At 42.6% G+C, this 18078-nt stretch overlaps 1 protein-coding gene across 1 annotated transcript; it reads left to right on the top strand.

Moving 5' to 3' along the window:
- Nucleotides 1–6222: 6222 nt before the first annotated feature.
- Nucleotides 6223–17130, top strand: NIFK (nucleolar protein interacting with the FHA domain of MKI67). The gene is made up of 7 exons (XM_044242670.1): nucleotides 6223–6391; nucleotides 7513–7650; nucleotides 12245–12353; nucleotides 14202–14413; nucleotides 15301–15366; nucleotides 15493–15576; nucleotides 16359–17130. Exons 1-7 carry the CDS (start codon nucleotides 6287–6289, stop codon nucleotides 16545–16547), a joined length of 903 nt encoding a protein of 300 aa, XP_044098605.1. The 5' UTR covers nucleotides 6223–6286; the 3' UTR covers nucleotides 16548–17130.
- Nucleotides 17131–18078: the final 948 nt, after the last annotated feature.

Raw genomic sequence — 18078 nt, 5'->3', positions numbered from 1 at the left:
GACGTCGCTGGGGTCCTCCGAGGTCCGCGGCGCGCAGCCTGCCGGGCTGTCCTCCGTGCTGCCTGATGTGTCGCCCGCCGCATCCGGAGCCGACGCGTGCGTCCAAGGGGCGGGACGGAAAGAAGTGGGCGGGGCTTCCATCTGGGGCTATTTCGGACGGGCATCGCCGGAAACAGCCCAAGGAGTGGGGAGGAGGGTCCCACGCGGCACGTGGGCCTGAGAAGGCGGGGCGGGTTTGGAAGGGTGCGAGCAAGCGTGGCTCTTAGTTTACGTATTTGGTTTACGCTGAGTACGGAGCGGGGGAGAGTTGTTTCGGTGCTGAAGAGTATGCATAAAAAGCCAGGTGCGGAAAAATGCGGAGAGATTGCAGTCTTCGTGAGGAAACAGGAAAACAGTGCATTCCTGTTTGCAAAAAGTACACGGGAAATTAAAGTGTGCGGGACCGTGAGAGTAGGGGATGGATTGCGGGCGCAATTTCAACGTTTTCCCTGAAGACTGTATAAAACCTATTTAAATTGCATGACTTTTTAAAGCGTGTATGGTGGGAAGTTTCTCTTCCGCTCAACGAACACCTCCTTATCCCAGTTCCTCTTGAGGCAAGCGCCGTAACGATTTCTTGTCCTTGCAGGGACATTATTGCGTACATCTATCGTACAAATAGAAATGTGTGTGTGCGCGTTTTGTCAGCCTGAAAATAGACACCACGAGAGCCAAATGAGTGAGATCAAAGGATTGCAGTTCGGTGAGAACAGACTCCAGCAATAGACTGCAAAAAAGTGTTCGACTGCAAAGGCGAAAGGAAGGGATTGTTTTCTGGAGGGGGAAGAACCACATGACTTTGGTAAAAGAAAAAAGTGTAGGGCGACTGGCTTGCTCAGTGGTTTAAGCCTCTTCCTTCGGCTCAGGTCATGATCTCAGGTCATGATCTCAGGGTCCTGGGATCGAGCCCCACATCGGGCTCTCTGCTCAGCGGGGAGCCTGCTTCCCCCTCTCTCTCTGCCTGCCTCCATGTCTACTTGTGATCTCTCTCTATCAAAAAAAACAAGTAAATAAAATCTTTTTAAAAAAGTGTAAATTTAAACTAACAGGCTAAGGGAGTGTCTACTTGTGATCTCTATCAAAAAAAATAAGTAAATAAAATCTTAAAAAAAAGAAAAAAGTGTAAATTTAAACTAACAGGCTAAGGGTTAGGCCGCTTTTGGTTACACACTGATGTCTATTTCTATTATTCTTGACAAACGATGCTATTCTTGGTTTGCATTATTAACTGTTGCGTCTAAAGAAAGTCTACAGCCAAGGGTCTAATGATTGGGAAGCCCATGGTTCCGTTGATTTGGGGAGCAATGGATTGTGAAACAATTTCTTCTGGACCAGTCCGGGTTCTTTGTTTGTTTGTTTGTTTTAATTTGTTTATTTATTTATTTTAAGGAGAGAGAGCAGGAGGGAGCAAGGGGAGGGGGCAAAAGGAGAAGGAAAGAAATCCTCAGGCAGAGTCCGGGATCCGGAAACCATGCCCCCAAGGGAAATCAAGAGTCCAAGGCTCAACCGACTGAGCCACCGATGAGTCCCTGGACTGGTCCTTTTTTTCCAATTCAAGAGTTCATTAGCTATTTTTGTAGAAAAGAAAATGGAGCTTTTCTCGAAATTGAGTCTCTCATGGCTAGAAATTGTATACAATTCCACAGTAGGCTGCATTCTCCAAATGAATTAAAATTATTTCAACTAGGTGAAATTTGTTTGCCTTGTTTGAGAGGTTGCTCTAAAACTTTACCTGAAGGACACTGTATCTTCGTTATACTTCTGTGACGTGCATATTAATGCTACCTTATAAATAGTTTGCCAAATCACTTTTTCTGAACGTTCTAAATGGTCTTAAGCATTTAAGAGTGTATTTTCTCATTTGTCATATTAGAATTAATAACACCTATCTCTAAAAGTTTGTAGAATTATAAATGTGTGCAAAAGAGTACTTTCTGTCCCTATGAATTTGACTCTTTGAGGTACGTCATAGAAGGGGAATTGTATGGTATTTTTCTATTAGTAACTGGCTTATTGCATTTAACGATAATGATTTCAAAGTTCATCAGTTCTGGAGTGCCTGGGTGTCTCAGTCGGTTAACTGGCTGTCTTCAGCTCATGATTCCCAGCATCCTGGAATTGAGCCCTTCACAGGGCTCTTTGCTCAGCAGGAAGTCTGCTTCTCCCACTCCCTCTGCTGCTCTCCCTGCTTCTGCTCTCTTATTCATACACTCTCTCTCTCAAATAAATAAATAAAATATTTAAACAACAACAAAAATTCGCTAGTTCATCTATGTTGTACCATGCATGTGTCAGAATTTCATTCCTTCTTAAAGCTGAATAATATTCTGCTTTATGTGTATACCACATTTTGTTTATCCATTCATTCTTCAATGGAAATTTGGGTTGTTTCCTCCTTTTGGCTATTATGAATGATGCTGCTATGAACATAGCTGTGCAAATATTTCTTCAAGTTCCTGCTTTCAATGCTTTTAACCTTAAAAATGTTTTTTGATGTGAAACTTAAAAATAAAACTGCCAATTATTTTACCAGCAAAATACGGGTTTGTTCAGGAATGACAGAGAATTGCAATTCAGGGAAAATAAGCTGTGGCAAAACTATAGGCAAGTCTGCAGAACAAAGGAGAGGAATGCTCATGTAGAGGAAAGTGAGAAGTTGGGATGGGAGGAAAATCTTTCTTCCTCCTGCTCGGGTAGTAAAGTAGTGTCCCCATGGAAGGTCAGTCTCTTCCTGTTGGACTTACAATTGACTACAGTGATAGGGCAGGAGAACTCTCCCTGCCAAACCTCCCAACTCCACTTCAGTGAGGATTCCCTTTATGAATTTTCACAAGAACCTAAAGTGGGGTAATTTTCTTAAACAGTTTATTTATTTATTTTAGAAAGAATATGTGTGTGTGCGCAAGTGCGAGTGATGGGAGGGGCAGACAGGGAAGGAAAGGGAGAGAATTCCAAGCAGACTCCACTCTGAGACTTCCCCCAGGAGACCTAAACAATCCTGTCACCCAAACTCTTCTTCTGAATGAGAAAGCTGAGAATTTCCCCCCAGACACACCGCTGGGGGGTGAAAAGCTTCCTCCTGGGCTCCCTGAATAGGATGCCACATCAATTCCTGGGCCCAGAGTGACTCTTGGGCCCTGGGGAGTAGAGGCACAGCCAAATGAGATATTACCCAACAGGGCTGGGGGGAGCGTCACTGACAGGCACTGTTAACTGAGAGTGACTGACAAAGCCTTGAGAGGGAAAAAAAGAAAAGCAGGTCTGGTCTGGGCTATGGTGAGAATCTGGGGGCTGAGACTCGGTTCCTAGTTGAGAGACCATCTATGGTCTGGGTGGCCTGCTATCTTTTGAACCTCCAGGAGCTCCCCCAGCACTTGCCAAGATAGGCCCAGGCCTCGCATTTTCCTCAGAAAACGTTTCATTTGGGGCTGTACCCGTTGTGTGAACTGTATTCGTTTCCTACGGCTGCCATTACGCAATGGCTACCAACTGGGGGTCTTAAAACAACAGAAATCTACTCTCTCACAGTTTAGTTTAGAGATCTAAATTTGAGATGTTGGCAGGACCATTGTCTCTCTGAAGGCTGTGGAAAGAGCCCTTTTCGACCTCTTCTAGTTCCCGGTGGTTGCCAACAATCCTCAGTCTTCCTCAGGTTGTGCCTACATCACTCCAGCCCTCTCTCTGTCGTCAGGAGGCATCCTGTGTTGTGTGTGTGTGTGTGTGTGTGTGTGTGTCCAAATTTCTTTCTTTTTTAAAAACACAAGTTACTGGATTAGGGCGCGTCTGACTCCAGCATGACCTCCTCTAGTTAATTACACCTGCAAAGCCTCCGTTTCCATCACATGCACTAGGGGGTAATGACTTAAATTTATCTGGGGCAGGGCGGGGGGGACACAATTCAACCCAGCACAGTGATCAGTCTCCAGTCTTCTACTCCTGTCACGCAAAGTGTGATCTACAGGGCATGTGAATTGCCCTGGGGGTTTTCTTACAAGGCAGATTCTGATTTATAGGTTTGGGATGGGGCCCCAGATTCTGTATTTCTACCATACAGATTTACCTTCTACCATTCCCACTTGGGCACCACCCAAACTCAGCCCTCGCTGATCCCAAAATACCCACACCGTGATCTCCCAGACCAGCTCTGTCTGGACTACTGCAATAGCTTCCTGTCCCTGCTTTCTCTGTGTTAAAAAAACAAAACAAAATAACAGGGGTGCCTGGTTAGTCCAGTTGGTAAAGCATGCAACTCTTGATCTTGAGGTTATAAGTTCGAGCCCCAAGTTGGGGGTAGGTTACTTAAAAAAAAAAAAATCTTTAAAAACAAACCAAACCCAACCAAGTAAGTTCGAAGTTTTACTGGCTTTATTAAATGGTGCAGGAATGTGATGAACATAGTGCAGACTGAGCCTCCCAGGTGCCCCTGAATTTTTCTTTTTAACATCTCCAGTCCATCCTCTACCCTTACTAGAGTAGTATTGTTACCAACAACATGAGCCTACTCCTCAGTGAGCTACAAACAGAAACTGTACCATGTGGTTGCCTCACGAGGTTACTTTATTTGTACAAACAAGGACATTGTGGGGAATGACTTTCAAAGCCTTGACTCCCCAAAGAAGGAGAAGCGGGACCCTTTTATTAGGCTTTGGTATGAATATTCAGAGGGGATTTGACCATTATAATGAGGCTAAAGCGCTTTCTGAATCATCTGTGCAGGCCTTCATCCTCAAATGTTTCTTTTTCTGTTCCAACAGCTTGTTAGTTTCTCTCTAAAAAATCTCACAGGCAGAAGCTTCTAGGAGTTTCCTGGTTCAGGAGGTCAGTACTAAATTCAGAGGGTCAGGCCAGTGACAGTATTTTAAAAGTATAAACAGCTACAACTTTGCTTAAAACCCTCACATCGGGGGCGCCTGGGTGGCTCAGTGGATTAAGGGTCTGTCTTTGGCTCAGGTCATGATCCCAGAGTCCTGGGATCAAGTTCCACATTGGGCTCCCCGCCCAGCGGGGAGTCTGCTACTCCCTCTCCCTCTCCCTCTGCTCCTCCCCCTGCATGTGTGCATGCTTTCTCTCTCTTTCTCTCAGAACCACACACAAACCCTCTAACATCACCTTGTGTTTACAATAAAACCCAAACTTTAAACCTTGACAGGCAGAGACCTGAAGCTCCAGCCTGGCCCTTGCCCCTCACCCCTCATGGCTGAGCTCCAACCACACTGGCTGGTTCTTTCTTTCCAGCTCTAGGGGCAGTGCATCCAGGGTACCCCACCTGCATAGGGAGCTTCCAGGTCTTCACACGTGGCTCCTTACAGCCTTCAGGTTTCAACTCAAATGCCACCCACTCTGAGGGGCCTCCTTGGTCACCCAGCATGCCTTTATCCCACGGGGGTCTTATGTCTCCCATTGTGCCAAGCCCACCCCAAACATCATTTTCCACCTCTACCCCCAATCTCTAAGTTCCCTAAGGGCCACGACACGAGGACACAGTAAGGGCTCAAAAAATGAGTGTGTGAAAGAAAGAATATAAAAAAGAATTAAAGAGTGATTGGCAAAGGGGGATAGGGTGGCTGGGTGATGGACATTGGGGAGGGTATGTGTTGTGGTGAGTGTTGCGTGTTGTGTAAGACTGATGATTCACAGACCTGCACCCCTGAACAAATAATAGATTGTAAGTTAATAATAAAATGTTTTTTACAAAAGAATGATTGGCAAAACCTCAAGGGCACGCACGTTGTTTGGGTCTTTATTTTTATTTATTTATTTTTAGAGATTTTTTATTTATTTATTTGACAGAGATCACAAGTAGGCAGAGAGGCAGGCAGAGAAAAAGAAAGGGATGCAGGCTCTCCACCAAGCAGAGAGCCCGATGTGGGGCTTGATCCCAGGACCCTGGGATGATGACCTGAGCCGAAGGCAGAGGCCTTAACCTACTGAGCCACCCAGGCGCTCCTGGGTCTTTATTTTTAAACCTCTCCTTGAAAGTGGCTGGCCGCAGTGTAGGCATGAGCAAGTACCGTTGGCCAGTTTAAACAGGTGGTGGAAATGAGAGCAAGGCCAAGGGCCGCCCAGCCAGCAGGGGGCGCCCGAGCTCTCGGTGGCCCCTCCCGAGCTCCGCCCCGCTCCCGGCGCCCTTTGTCCCGCCTCCGCGCGTCACCAGGCATGTCTCCTCCCCCACATCCGCTTTGGTGAGCTGAGCACTTGGTGCTTCCGGTGGCGCCGCGTGGGGCTCCTGGGCCTGGAAGCCGTCGTCATGGCGGTCTTTGCTGGCCCGGCCAAGCCGTTCCTGTCGCTAAACCCGCAGGAAGAGGCCAAGTTTCAGAAGGAGGTGGCGCAGGCTCGTCGGCGCGCAACCCAGGTGAGCAGCCACCGCGGGTCGGACTGAGAGAGGAGGGGACAGACAGGTCCGCTACCTCCAGCGACTCCCAGGGTGGGCCGCAGACCTCATGAGCTTGAAGGCCAAGATCTCTGAGACCGAGAGGGTTATGCTGATAGGGAGATGGGATTTAGCCGTGTAGGCCGTAGCGTCCTCCTGTGGAAATACGGGGGACGTAATTAGGATAATGCAAGGGGAGGGCCGGCTGTAGGGAATGGACTCTGATACCGCAAATCCTCCGGTTAGAGACGCCACCGCTCTGCTTTGCACCCGAATTTGGGAGGGTTGTTTGCCTGGTTGGTGATTTGGGGGGTCTTAAAAGACAAACTTTGCAGAGTTCCATTTACTGATTAGGGCCTCTGGCATCAGGTTTTATTCGCCTTGGTTTTTTTTTTTTTTTTAAGCAAAAACACATGTTTGGGGTAGCCTGGGTGGCTCAGTGGGTTCAAGCCTCTGCCTTCGGCTCAGGTCATGATCCCAGGATCCTGGGATCGAGTCCCGCATCAGGCTCTCTGCTCGGCGGGGAGCCTGCTTCCCTCTCTCTCTCTCTGCCTGCCTCTCTGCCTACTTGTGATGTCTGTCTGTCAAGTAAATAAATAAAATCTTAAAAAAAAAAAAACACACACATGTTTGGAAAAGTTAAAAGTGCTTGTTATGGAAGGCGAGAGCATGATGACTGAGGTGCTGACAGGTTGGTGGACACTGTGAAATTGTCTGGAAATTGTTCGGTTAGGTGGTCGTGACCTGCGGTGATGTGCAGGCAAAGTTGAAGGGTACGTTTATGTGGAGTTTGACCAGAAGATTAGAAATGATGTGTTCAAAGATTTACTTGCCTATCCATTGGTTCATCATGTAGTTGATTGAGCATTTCCAGGGTTCCGAGTGCTGCAATACAGGCTAAGACAATCCACCCCTTGACCATTGTCCTCCTGAAAAGGTAGACACCTAATTTTTCCGTTACTATTCTGTAAGTGAAAAAACAGGGAAGGTTTTTGATCTTTTGTCTTGGACTGAGAGAGAGGGTTTTTGCAGGTTATGTTGCAGTGTGATTTTTTTTTTTTTTTAAATTAACATTCGCATGTACCTGGTCTATATGTCTTCAGCGACAGGAGAAAGAAAAACTGACTCCTGGAGTAATCTACGTGGGCCACTTACCTCCAGCACTCTACGAAACCCAGATCCGGGCTTATTTCTCCCAGTTTGGCACTGTTACAAAATTCAGACTGTCCAGAAGTAAACGGGTGAGATTAAATTAGATTGTTTTGCTTCTTACAAGTATATGAGATTTGACAGTTTATAGAGTGATCATATATTGTTTGTCACAGTTCATTTCAGAAAAGGGGGTGGGTAAGATTTCAAACCTGAAACTGAAAAGAGCAAAATCAGTGTTACTGTATATGTTTGTTTTACTTTTAAAATTGCCCCAAATCTTCAAATTAAATTGATAATCCTGGTAAATGAGTCATACTTACTCTGTGGCTTCTGCCAGGAATAGATGAACTTCTGTTTGAGAAGCCATTACGAACATCTCGTATTAGCCTCTGGCACATGCATCTCTGTAATAGCAAAGGTTTGTATAGTGCGTAGTTAAGAACAAGGCTATTGAAGCCAGACCATGTAGGTTTGAGCCCTGGCTGTACAGGTCACTAGTTATGTGACCTTAGACAAACTATGTAATTTCTCTATGTTTCAGTTTTCTAGTCTGTAAAATATGAATAAAATACTATCCACCTCGTAGGAGAACATAATCAAAGATTAAACAAGGTAAAAAACCTGCAGAGTTCTTAGAACAATACCTGATAACAGTAAACCCTTTATAAATGTTACTATTATACTGAACCTACCTCCTAATGAAGAAAACATTTGTATGGTTGGTTTCCGAAGGAGAAGAATGGCCACTTTATTTTCTTCCCTGCATGCATCCAGTTTTGGTTGTAACCATAGATCTCTCACTGTTGGAATCTGTTTTCTCTTGATACAGTTTTCCCACATTTTATCAAAGTTGAATTTTATATTTGATTTGGTATGTGAGGAGATAGGGTATGCATCCATCATATGCTAGTTATCATAAAATCACAGATATTAATGTTGTCAAAGCAACATGTTAGCATTAAAGAGAACTTTAGATTTAAAATGCCCTAGTATCTCTTCCATCCTAACCAAAAGAACATTTTGTCTGTATTCCTTCCCTTATTTTTCCATTTCCCTATTTATAATGGTTGCGTATTATGTGGGTGAGATATTTTAAATATCCTAAAGTCTGCTAGAGTATTTAGTGTTTGTTTGGTAATCCGCCATTCACTTTTATCAGATATCAACTTGATCTCACACTTGTTTCAGATATTTGTTCTTTAAGAAATAAATTATAGGTAGACTTGAGGTCCCTTTTGTACCCTTCCCAGTCCTCTTCATTTTCTCCCCATGTCCAGGGACTTCGTATTCGTGAATCCAGTGCTCTTCATTACTTTGTGCTTTTAAATTTTTACGATGTGTTCGTGTATGAATGAATATATGTTATGTATTTAAATCAACATTTTATCATTCTTTTTTTTTTTTTTTTAAAGATTTTATTTATTTATTTGAGAGAGAGAGAGACAGTGAGAGAGAGCATGAGCGAGGAGAAGGTCAGAGAGCGAAGCAGACTCCCCATGGAGCTGGGAGCCTGATGTGGGACTCGATCCCGGGACTCCAGGATCACGCCCTGAGCCGAAGGCAGTCGTCCAACCAACTGCGCCACCCAGACGTCCCAACATTTTATCATTCTTTAACTGAATTTTTTCATTAACAATCTATTTAGAATTTTATCCGTGGAACATTTATTGTCGTTGCTGTGTTCCTTTGCTTGAATATATTAAAGCTTATCCATCTTCTTATTGAATATTAGGGTTTTAGTTTTGTTTGGGGGGGGAGTTGTTTGTTTACAATTTTTCTGTGTTATCGGTGAATCTACTAGGAACATTCTTTGTGCGGGTATAGGCATACTCTTCTGGAATAGTAAATTCTGGGGGTGCCTGGATGGCTCCGTTGGTTAAGCATCTGCCTTTGGCTCAGGTCATGATCCCAGGGTCATGGGATCAAGCCCCATGCCTGGCTCCTTGCTCAGCAGGAAGCCTGCTTCTCCCTTTCCCCTGTGCTCCTGCTATGTCTCTCTCAAATAAAGTCTTTTTAAAAAATAAATGAATAAAATTCTCTGGACTTTGGACCACTATAAGAAATAAGTTTTATAACACAAGCCTGCACACACATATATGTATGTAAAGATAATTGAAATATTCATAAGGCAGTACCTAACCTTTCTATTTAGATTTTTTTAATGCTTTTCTGACCCACTAAATTGATTTTGTTGCCTTCTTAAAGGTCACATTCAGAGTTTGAAAACTACTGCTTTACAGAATATCCTCATCCTCAGAGTCACTGAGTATAGAAGGCTCATGGTTTCTGTATCTGCCTTACTGTGACACTTGTAACATTATGTGTGTGTTGGCCATTAGAACTCCCATCGTCTATGAATTGCCTTCACATGTTTTCCCTTTCTTATTGTCTTTTCTGAAAACTTTTTTTCTGCATTTTCTGGGACATTATTTTGTAAATGTTTTCCCAGATTACAATATAGCCATTGTTTTCCTCAGTTTTATATTTGGAAAGTGTTTCAAAGCTACAGGTAGGTAGAAAGAACATTATGAACATCTCTGCCCCTCGCCTGGATTCACGTGTTACTAACATCCTGACACATTACCTTCATCTCTCTACTTGTCCTCTAGAACACTTCATTGTTTTGCTGAGCCTTTTGAAGAAAGTGATAGTCATAATACTTTAACACTAAATACTTCATCATAAATTTAAGAATAGAACATTGTCTACGTAACAACAGTATAATAGTTTATAATGTACTGTCCCTCTGCATACATCCTCAGTAGTCCCAAAATGTCTTTAGTTATTCTCTACCCATTCTGGAATCCAATCGAAGTTCATGCATTGTATTTGGTTCTAGCTTTTCAGCCTATCTGTAACAATCTTCTTGCCCATTTTTGCTTAATTGTTTTGCTTTTCTTGACTTTGGCTTTTTTGAAGAGTTCAGGTCAGTTGTCTTATAGAAAGCTTGCTGCTTAAGGAGATGCACTAAAATTTACCACATCCAGCATTGCTGTTGCATAATAAAGGTGCCATTTCCCCCTCTCACCCCAGTTTTGACGGTTAGCTCAGTACTTTCAGCATTCTGGGATTACTAGGTTAAATAGGTAAACGTGTTTGGAATTTTTTTTTTTTTTTTTTAATCTCTATACCCAACATGGGGCTCAAATTTAACAACCTACGAGATTAAGAGTCACATGCTCTATCAGCTGAGCCAGCCAGGTGCTCCTGGCTTTTGCTTTTAGTCACTTGACTGTATTTTTAAATCCCTTCTCAGAAGGTTTATATCAGTTAATTATGTGGCACAGTAAGTTTAGTATCACAATGTGTCTCTTCTACTCCACCATCTTTCCCCTCCCTATTAAGAGAGAGGAGTATAAAGAATTTTCGGGCATACAAATTTTTACCAAAATCTTGTTGTAGATAATTAAACAGTGGGTGTGTCCACGTTGCTAGTTAGTGTCACTGTTGGTGCTAGAAATGAGCCTTCTGATCATTGGATGTTTTCTGTTTCCAGAAAATTTGTATTACCAGTTTTGATCCATTTCCAAAGATATGCTTAAATGTAAAATTGTGAAAGTTTCCCATTATTACTAGTAATTAGAACCGCGGGGTGGAAATATTTGTTTTTCCAACCCTCCTAGGTTTCTGGCTGGGACCCTGTAAATTTAATGTCCTGCTTTTAGGCAAGTAGAGGAGGGCAAAGGACTTTTTTGTTGTTTACTACTTCCAGTTGCTTTCAGCTTAAAGTAATCCTTATGCCAACGTGGAATATTTGGGGATGGCATATTCTGCCACCCTACAGGAACATTTGTGCTCTTGACAGACTTTGTGTAGAGCATTTATGAATTATTTCTTCATAGCAACCCTGTGAGAGTGATTATTTTGTCCCCATTTAATAAAATGGAAAACTGAGGTTTATTGTTACTTAGCTAATTGTCACAGCTGCACTCCAAACTTGGGCATTTGGATGCTAGAACCCATGCTCTTATTATTAAGGTGATGAGGGCAGGAGTGCTGAGGGCAGGAATCGAGGACATGTATTTCAGAAGATGTTGACAGAGTCCCTTTGCCGTCCGTTATGAAGGTGATCAGTCATTAGTAAACATGAAAATGCACACGTTATTTTATTGATGAGCTTGGCAACACTGAGGACTTAGTTTCTTTCCAGTTCTTATATACAAAGTGAGAATTAGATGACCTGGATTGTTTGCGAAACATCGCACTATCTGCTGGGCATTGTGAAAACATGAATAAAATGACTATCAGTGAAATTGGTAATGAGTAAAGGACTGTGTGCCTTACCAGATGTGGGCCTTACCTTCATGTGGTAAATTCCAGCTGCATTGATAATGCATTTATCATGTAATCAAAATTCTAGGAATACCTCAAAATCAAGGCATGTCCTGCCTATTTTGGATCTTTTCTTTCTAATATATTACATTTTCACATAATCTTTACGCCCAGTGTGAGTTCAAACTCAGAATCCCAAGATCAAGAGTTGCATGCTGTACTGACTGAGCCAGCCAGGCGCCCCAGATCTTATCTTTGCCCATAACAGCCCCTGCACAGTGCATTGAAGTTAGAATAATGTTACTCAGTAATGGGCCTAATGTACATTATTTAAATTAATGACATTTTAGGACTTTCCAGACCCATTAGAATTTAATGATTCTACTTTTTGTGGTGGGTTTTCCATTGCAGACTGGAAATAGTAAAGGCTATGCCTTTGTGGAGTTTGCATCTGAAGATGTTGCCAAGATAGTTGCTGACACGATGAACAACTACCTTTTTGGTGAAAGACTCTTAAAGTGTAAGTGCTTTTCTCTTGCCTGTGGGATTGAGTGGTTGCCTCCTGCTGGTGCATGGCTCTGCTGAGAAGGACAGATTGCTTAGCTCCTTGGATGTCCCACTTCGTCTCTGGGATGATTCTCCTCAGTATTTAAGTGCAAGGATATGAGCACATTTTCTAGAATTTTAAAACCTTCCAGAGTGAGAGCCATTTTAACGCTAAGATGGAATTGGGACAAGTTACTACATTGGCAGAGCAACTGACCTATCTCTAATGGGATATGGAAGGCTTCCCTGAGGAGGTATCATTTTGGTTGAAACCTGAAGATTAGATAGGAGTGAGCCAGGGGAAGGGAATTATCATCTCTGGCTTAATGGGACAGCTAAAAAACCAGAGGTGACTAACTGTACTTAGTTGTCTGTGAAGGAATGTGAGGAGAATAGGAGATAGAGGAGGTCAGGTTACTGAAGGCCTTAAAAATCTGGGAGTTGATAGGGGCACCTCGGTGGCTCAGTCATTGAATGTCTGCCTGAGATCGAGCCCCACAAAGTCTTTAAAAAATCTGGGAGATGAGAATATATCCTGAGGGCAATGGAAAGTCACCAATAGATTCTAGATAGGATAACATCAAAGGCCAGAAATCACATTTGAGAGTCCATCTAAACGACATTGGCTGCAGCTCTTTCACAGGAGAAACTATGAGGAGTAGAGGGGAGACAACACCAGCTTAGTTTATCCTACAGAAAGTGGAGCTGCCCACTTTTCATTCCCAGAGCTTCCCTGTCTATAGCTCGGTGCCTCTGGAGGCAGAGTTAACTTTTGGCTTCTCTGCTGATGGTGGAGTGTGTGACCATACCAGGTGTCCAAACCACAGACATCTGTTCACGTAGCTGATGAGCTGCCCACATAGCATCTCTCTCTCTCTCTCTCTCTCTCTCTCTGTTCCTGTTGCCGTGACAGAATCCTAGTGGCCTCATGAGGTCATGGGTTCATTTCACACATAGAAAGCGTGGCTCTTGCCAGGAGGAAATGAGCGAAATAGGTGGCCTAAGATGTGTCAGGGGACCACATTGGTAGGATCAGTGCTGTGCTGTATCTGACTTGGAAAGATCACAAAAAAGGTTCTGAACCCTGATATGAGTTCAGATGGAAGATTAGCCTCATTGTCTTTTTTTTTTCCTGAATGAAAGTAGTGTATTTTGGAGGCGAGCCCAGGAAAGTACAGGTAGGGAGTAGAGAAGTGAGAGGAGAAGGAACTGTTGAGGGTGTGTTAGCGAGCACATTACCTCTCAGGCAGCTGGGCTCCATCCTGCCGGGTAACACAGGGAGACAGAATAATTCTATCTGACAGGCAAGGGAACTAGGGTTTTTATCTATCAACTCCCCATCCGCCATTGGTTGAGGGTTGATGCAAGTGTTTTGGCCTGCCTTGCACATGGTCGCAGTATTCTTTCATAGCCTGAAAAGGGCCCTTAAGCAGAGAGCTAGAGGTAACCGGTAAGCTAGCTGAGTCCTAGAGAGGTATGCAGAGATGAGGTGGAAAGTGATTCCTTGTGGTACAGCAGGTCACACAGCCTGAGATCCTGCTAGCTAGCTTCTCAGTGTCTTGACACCAGCAAGACATTCCTTTATACAACTCCTCTTGTTCATTTACATGTTTCTAGCTCCTGGAACAGTTCTTGGCATTTTTTAAGTAGATACTTAATAATAATTGTTGGCTGAATGCCTTTCTTTTAGTCCCTAATTTTATTGTTTCAGTCTTCTCCATGTAAACAAGAGACATCATCTTGATGATTTGATACTGGTGAAAACTTCAAAATCTCCTCTCTGCCACTTGGTTGAAAACTTCTTTCTTTCTTTTAAATGTAGGTCATTTTATACCACCTGAAAAAGTACACGAAGAACTTTTTAGAGAGTGGCATGTTCCATTTAAAAAGCCATCATATCCAGCAGTGAAACGGTATAATCAGAATCGGACCCTTCTTCAAAAGCTACAGATGGAGGAGCGATTTAAAAAGAAGGAAAAATTACTCAGGAAGAAATTAGCTAAAAAAGGAATTGATTATGATTTTCCTTCACTGGTAAATAATGCTTCCCAAAATGTTTTTTGTGTATTTTTCTTGGGGTGGGCTTTGTACCTCATTAGCTATAAAACATATTTACGGTTTTATACATAAAGTGTCTAGCCCAGTGTTCATCATGTGCTAGGCCTTGCCTAAATTTTTGAAACACTGCATTGTAGGTTCTTTTTTCCCCTACTAAAGATTTTACTTATTTATTTTAGAGAGAGTGCACACAAGTTGCGTGGTGGAGGGGGTGAGAAGCAGATGCCCTGCTGAGCAGGGAGCTCAGTTTCAGGACCCCAAGATCGTGACCTGAGCTGAAGGCAAATGCTTATTAACCAGCTGCATTCCCATTATGCACCTGCACTGTAGGCCCTTTCTAAAAGTTAGTTAGAGCAGATCCTATGATCTCCATTATACAGAAGAGGAAGCTCTTGAAAGGAATTAGCTTAGAGTGCCTGGGTGGCTCAGTTGGTTATCCACCAACAACCCATGGGAACCATGTGGGAGCTGGGATGATGAAGCTGGAAAACAGGCATTCGAGAAAGCTTCTCAGTAGCCCATTTGCTGCTTTGTGTGAAAGCCCTGCTTCATGATCTAATCCTGAACTTGGCAGATTGGGACCTGCCTTTTCACATTCTTCTGGTACACATCTCTGATTCAGCTTTCTGTGTGGCCAGCTCCAGGTTTTGGACCCACTTCAACCTCTGTAGCCTGTGCCCATTCCTTAGTTAGGCCCCCCTTCCAGTTTTGACCTTAAGATCGTGCATTCTGCTTTTTAAATTGAAATGCTATGTCATTTGAGGATAATTTACTGGTAATATATGTAAGGCTCTAATGGTAAGTTAAAAATGTAAATTTTTTTTTTGTTCATTTGTTCAAAACTTTTTTTATGTTCGTTTAAGATTTTACATAAAAAGGAGAAAAGAAATGCTTCAAACACTGGTCTTCAGAAATCTACAAATAGCCAGGTAAAATTTTGTTTATTTGTCGTATTACATGCCAGATATTAGGAAAAGATAAATGGGGAAATATATTCAGGACTACTATTGCTGATAAACATGCAGGTTGATGAACTCCCTTAAAATTTATTTAAGGTCTTATCAAAGAAGAAGAAGAAGAAAAAGGTTTCAAAGGTTTCACATACTCCTACCACTCCTGAGAAGACCGTGGATAGCCAGGTAAAATTGTTCTCAGTATTCTGGAAATGAGATGCTCTAAAAGTGATTAGAAAGAGGAAAAGCAGGGGCACCTAGCTGGCTTAGTCGGTGGATTTTGCAACTCTTAATCTCACGACTGTGAGTATACCACATAGGGTGTAGAGATTACTTTTAAAATAAGTAATTAAAAAAAAAAAAAAGATTTTATTTGAGAGAACACAAGTTGTGGTAGGGGCAGAGGGAGAGGGAAAGTACACACACACACAGACAGACAAAGACACACACACACACACACACACCACCACCACCACCACCACCACCACCACCACCACCACCACCACCACATGTTGGACTCAGTCAAGAACCCTGGGGGCAAAGGCAGACGCGTAACTGACTAAGCCACCCAGGCGACCCAGTAGATAGTTTAAAAAAAAAAAAAGGAGAACCAGTTTGTGCTCCTGGCACTTTAGTAAAATTGCAGATTTTACCTTGTGATTGTTTTGGTAAATAATTACTGGTGATTTAGCAGATATAGTGAAGTTAGCAAAAATTATCGTGAGTTTACTGCATTGTTTGCCTTTCAGCAAAGTGACTGAGTCAGTAGGGAGAACTGAGGCTGCTCTCTATAAATGTAGCAAGTCTAGTTTTCTATCTAATAGCCTATAATGGAGTATATTGCGTGCAGCTGTATCACCAAAAGGGGTAAACAAGCCTAAAATAACAGGGCAGTTGGGGTGGGGGTAAACTCATTCCTAATACCTTTCTATATTCCTGTATTACAACCTTTTACTTGTTGAATCCAGGGCCCCACGCCAGTTTGTACGCCAACATTTTTGGAGAAACGAAAATCTGAAGTGGCTAAGATGAACGTTGATGATAAAGATAATGAAATAGTTTTCAAACAGCCCATACCCAGTGTAAAAGAAGAAACACAAGAGACTCGGACACCTACACGTTCAAGAAAAAAAAGACGAAGGAAAAGCAATCAGTGATTCTGAATGTATTCTATTTCTTATGAAAAATGTGGTTTTAGTGTAAGGGCTAATTCTGTGTATTTAACTAGATGCAGTGGAGTGCAACCACTGACAAGATTCTTAGAGGGAAAACTGTCAGTTCAAGGCTGTACGGAAAGCAGTCAGTAGCTGCTTACCTGCCCTTGCTGAGATGCGCGGGTGCCTAGCTTGCCGGAGCCAGGCTCACGCTGCCCCTTTGTCCTGGTCTCTGGTTTTCTTTGCAGATTTCATAGCTGTCTCTAATTATTCTGCCTGGATAGAAAAGTCACCATTTACTACAGCTTTCCTTGTTAACCATCAAATAAAAAAAATAAAATCTTGACCATCTACATGGTTCTCTGTTGGGCGTGCACGTTTAACCCATAAGGGCATTTCAACGTGTGCTTCAAATTGGAAGTTACATTACATGGAGAGAGAAGTACGTGTGTGTGATTATTTTTACCATGTTAAGTTAGTTTTTGATAGGTTAGCAACATTTAATAACCCATCATTTTGTCTGTATCATGGATGTGGGATTGTTTTTCAACAATCAGTGATCAGCAAATAAACTTTCTACAATTCATTTGTATGCAGATGGAGCTTCGATTTTTTTTTTTTTAATTTAAATTCTAGTGTAATTAACATACAGTGTTACGTTAGTTTCAGGTGTACAATACAGTGATTCAGCACTTCATACATCACCCAGTGCCCTCTTTAATCCCCATCACCTGGTATTCTTCCCATCTGCTCACCTCCTTCCCTCTGGTAACCATTGGTTTGTTCTCTGTTGTTGAGAGTTTGTTTCGTGGTTTGCCTCTTTTTTTTCCTCTCTCTTTGCTTATTTGTATTGTGTCTTAAATTCCACATATGAGTGAAATCATGTGGAATTTGTCTTTCTCTTGACTGACCTTTCTTTTAGCATAATACTCTTCTCTTCACCCCTGTTGCAAGTGGCCAGATTTTGTTCTTTTTTTATGGCTCAGTAATATTCTGTTGTAAAATCTTGGGTGTCTTGAAGTCAAATAGTAGGTTTTTGCCTCCTCAACTATTTTAAAGTTTCTTCTTTCTTTTTTTTTTTTTAAAGATTTATTTATTTATTTATTTATTTGACAGAGATCACAATAGACAGAGGCAGGCAGAGAGAGGAAGGGAAGCAGGCTCCTTGCTGAGCAGAGATCCTGATGTGGGGCTCGATCCTAGGACCCTGAGATCATGACCTGAGCCAAAGGGAGAGGCTTAACCACTGAGCCACCCAGGTGCCCCTATTTTAAAATTTCTGATACTCTTGAAATATTTTCTTTTAGCTAATCTAGACTTACTAAAAATGCACATTGCTACCGAACATTTTCTCCTCCAGTGTTTGTTAAATCTTTTAATGTACTGGACTGGGTGTCCCGATACAAAATGTAAACGAGAATTTGTTTCAAGTGTACAAAGAGCAGGTTTTACCTCTAGAATAGTGCCTGAATAGACTGTTCAGTATGGGGATGCCTGGGTGGCTCAGTCAGTTAAATGCCTTCAGCTCAGGTCG

Source organism: Neovison vison, chromosome 3, assembly GCF_020171115.1.
Source record: "Neovison vison isolate M4711 chromosome 3, ASM_NN_V1, whole genome shotgun sequence".
Lineage (NCBI taxonomy): Eukaryota > Metazoa > Chordata > Mammalia > Carnivora > Mustelidae > Neogale > Neogale vison.
This window is presented reverse-complemented; position numbering and strand designations above follow the sequence as displayed.

What these genes read in the sequence shown, in the direction of transcription:
- NIFK (XM_044242670.1), top strand. Translation starts at nt 6,287, where the DNA reads ATGGCGGTCTTTGCTGGCCCGGCCAAGCCGTTCCTGTCGCTAAACCCG. An exon ending in CTCGTCGGCGCGCAACCCAG is followed by an intron (nt 6,392 to 7,512) that starts GTGAGCAGCCAC and finishes ATATGTCTTCAG; the next exon opens with CGACAGGAGAAAGAAAAACT. An exon ending in TGGTGAAAGACTCTTAAAGT is followed by an intron (nt 12,354 to 14,201) that starts GTAAGTGCTTTT and finishes TTTTAAATGTAG; the next exon opens with GTCATTTTATACCACCTGAA.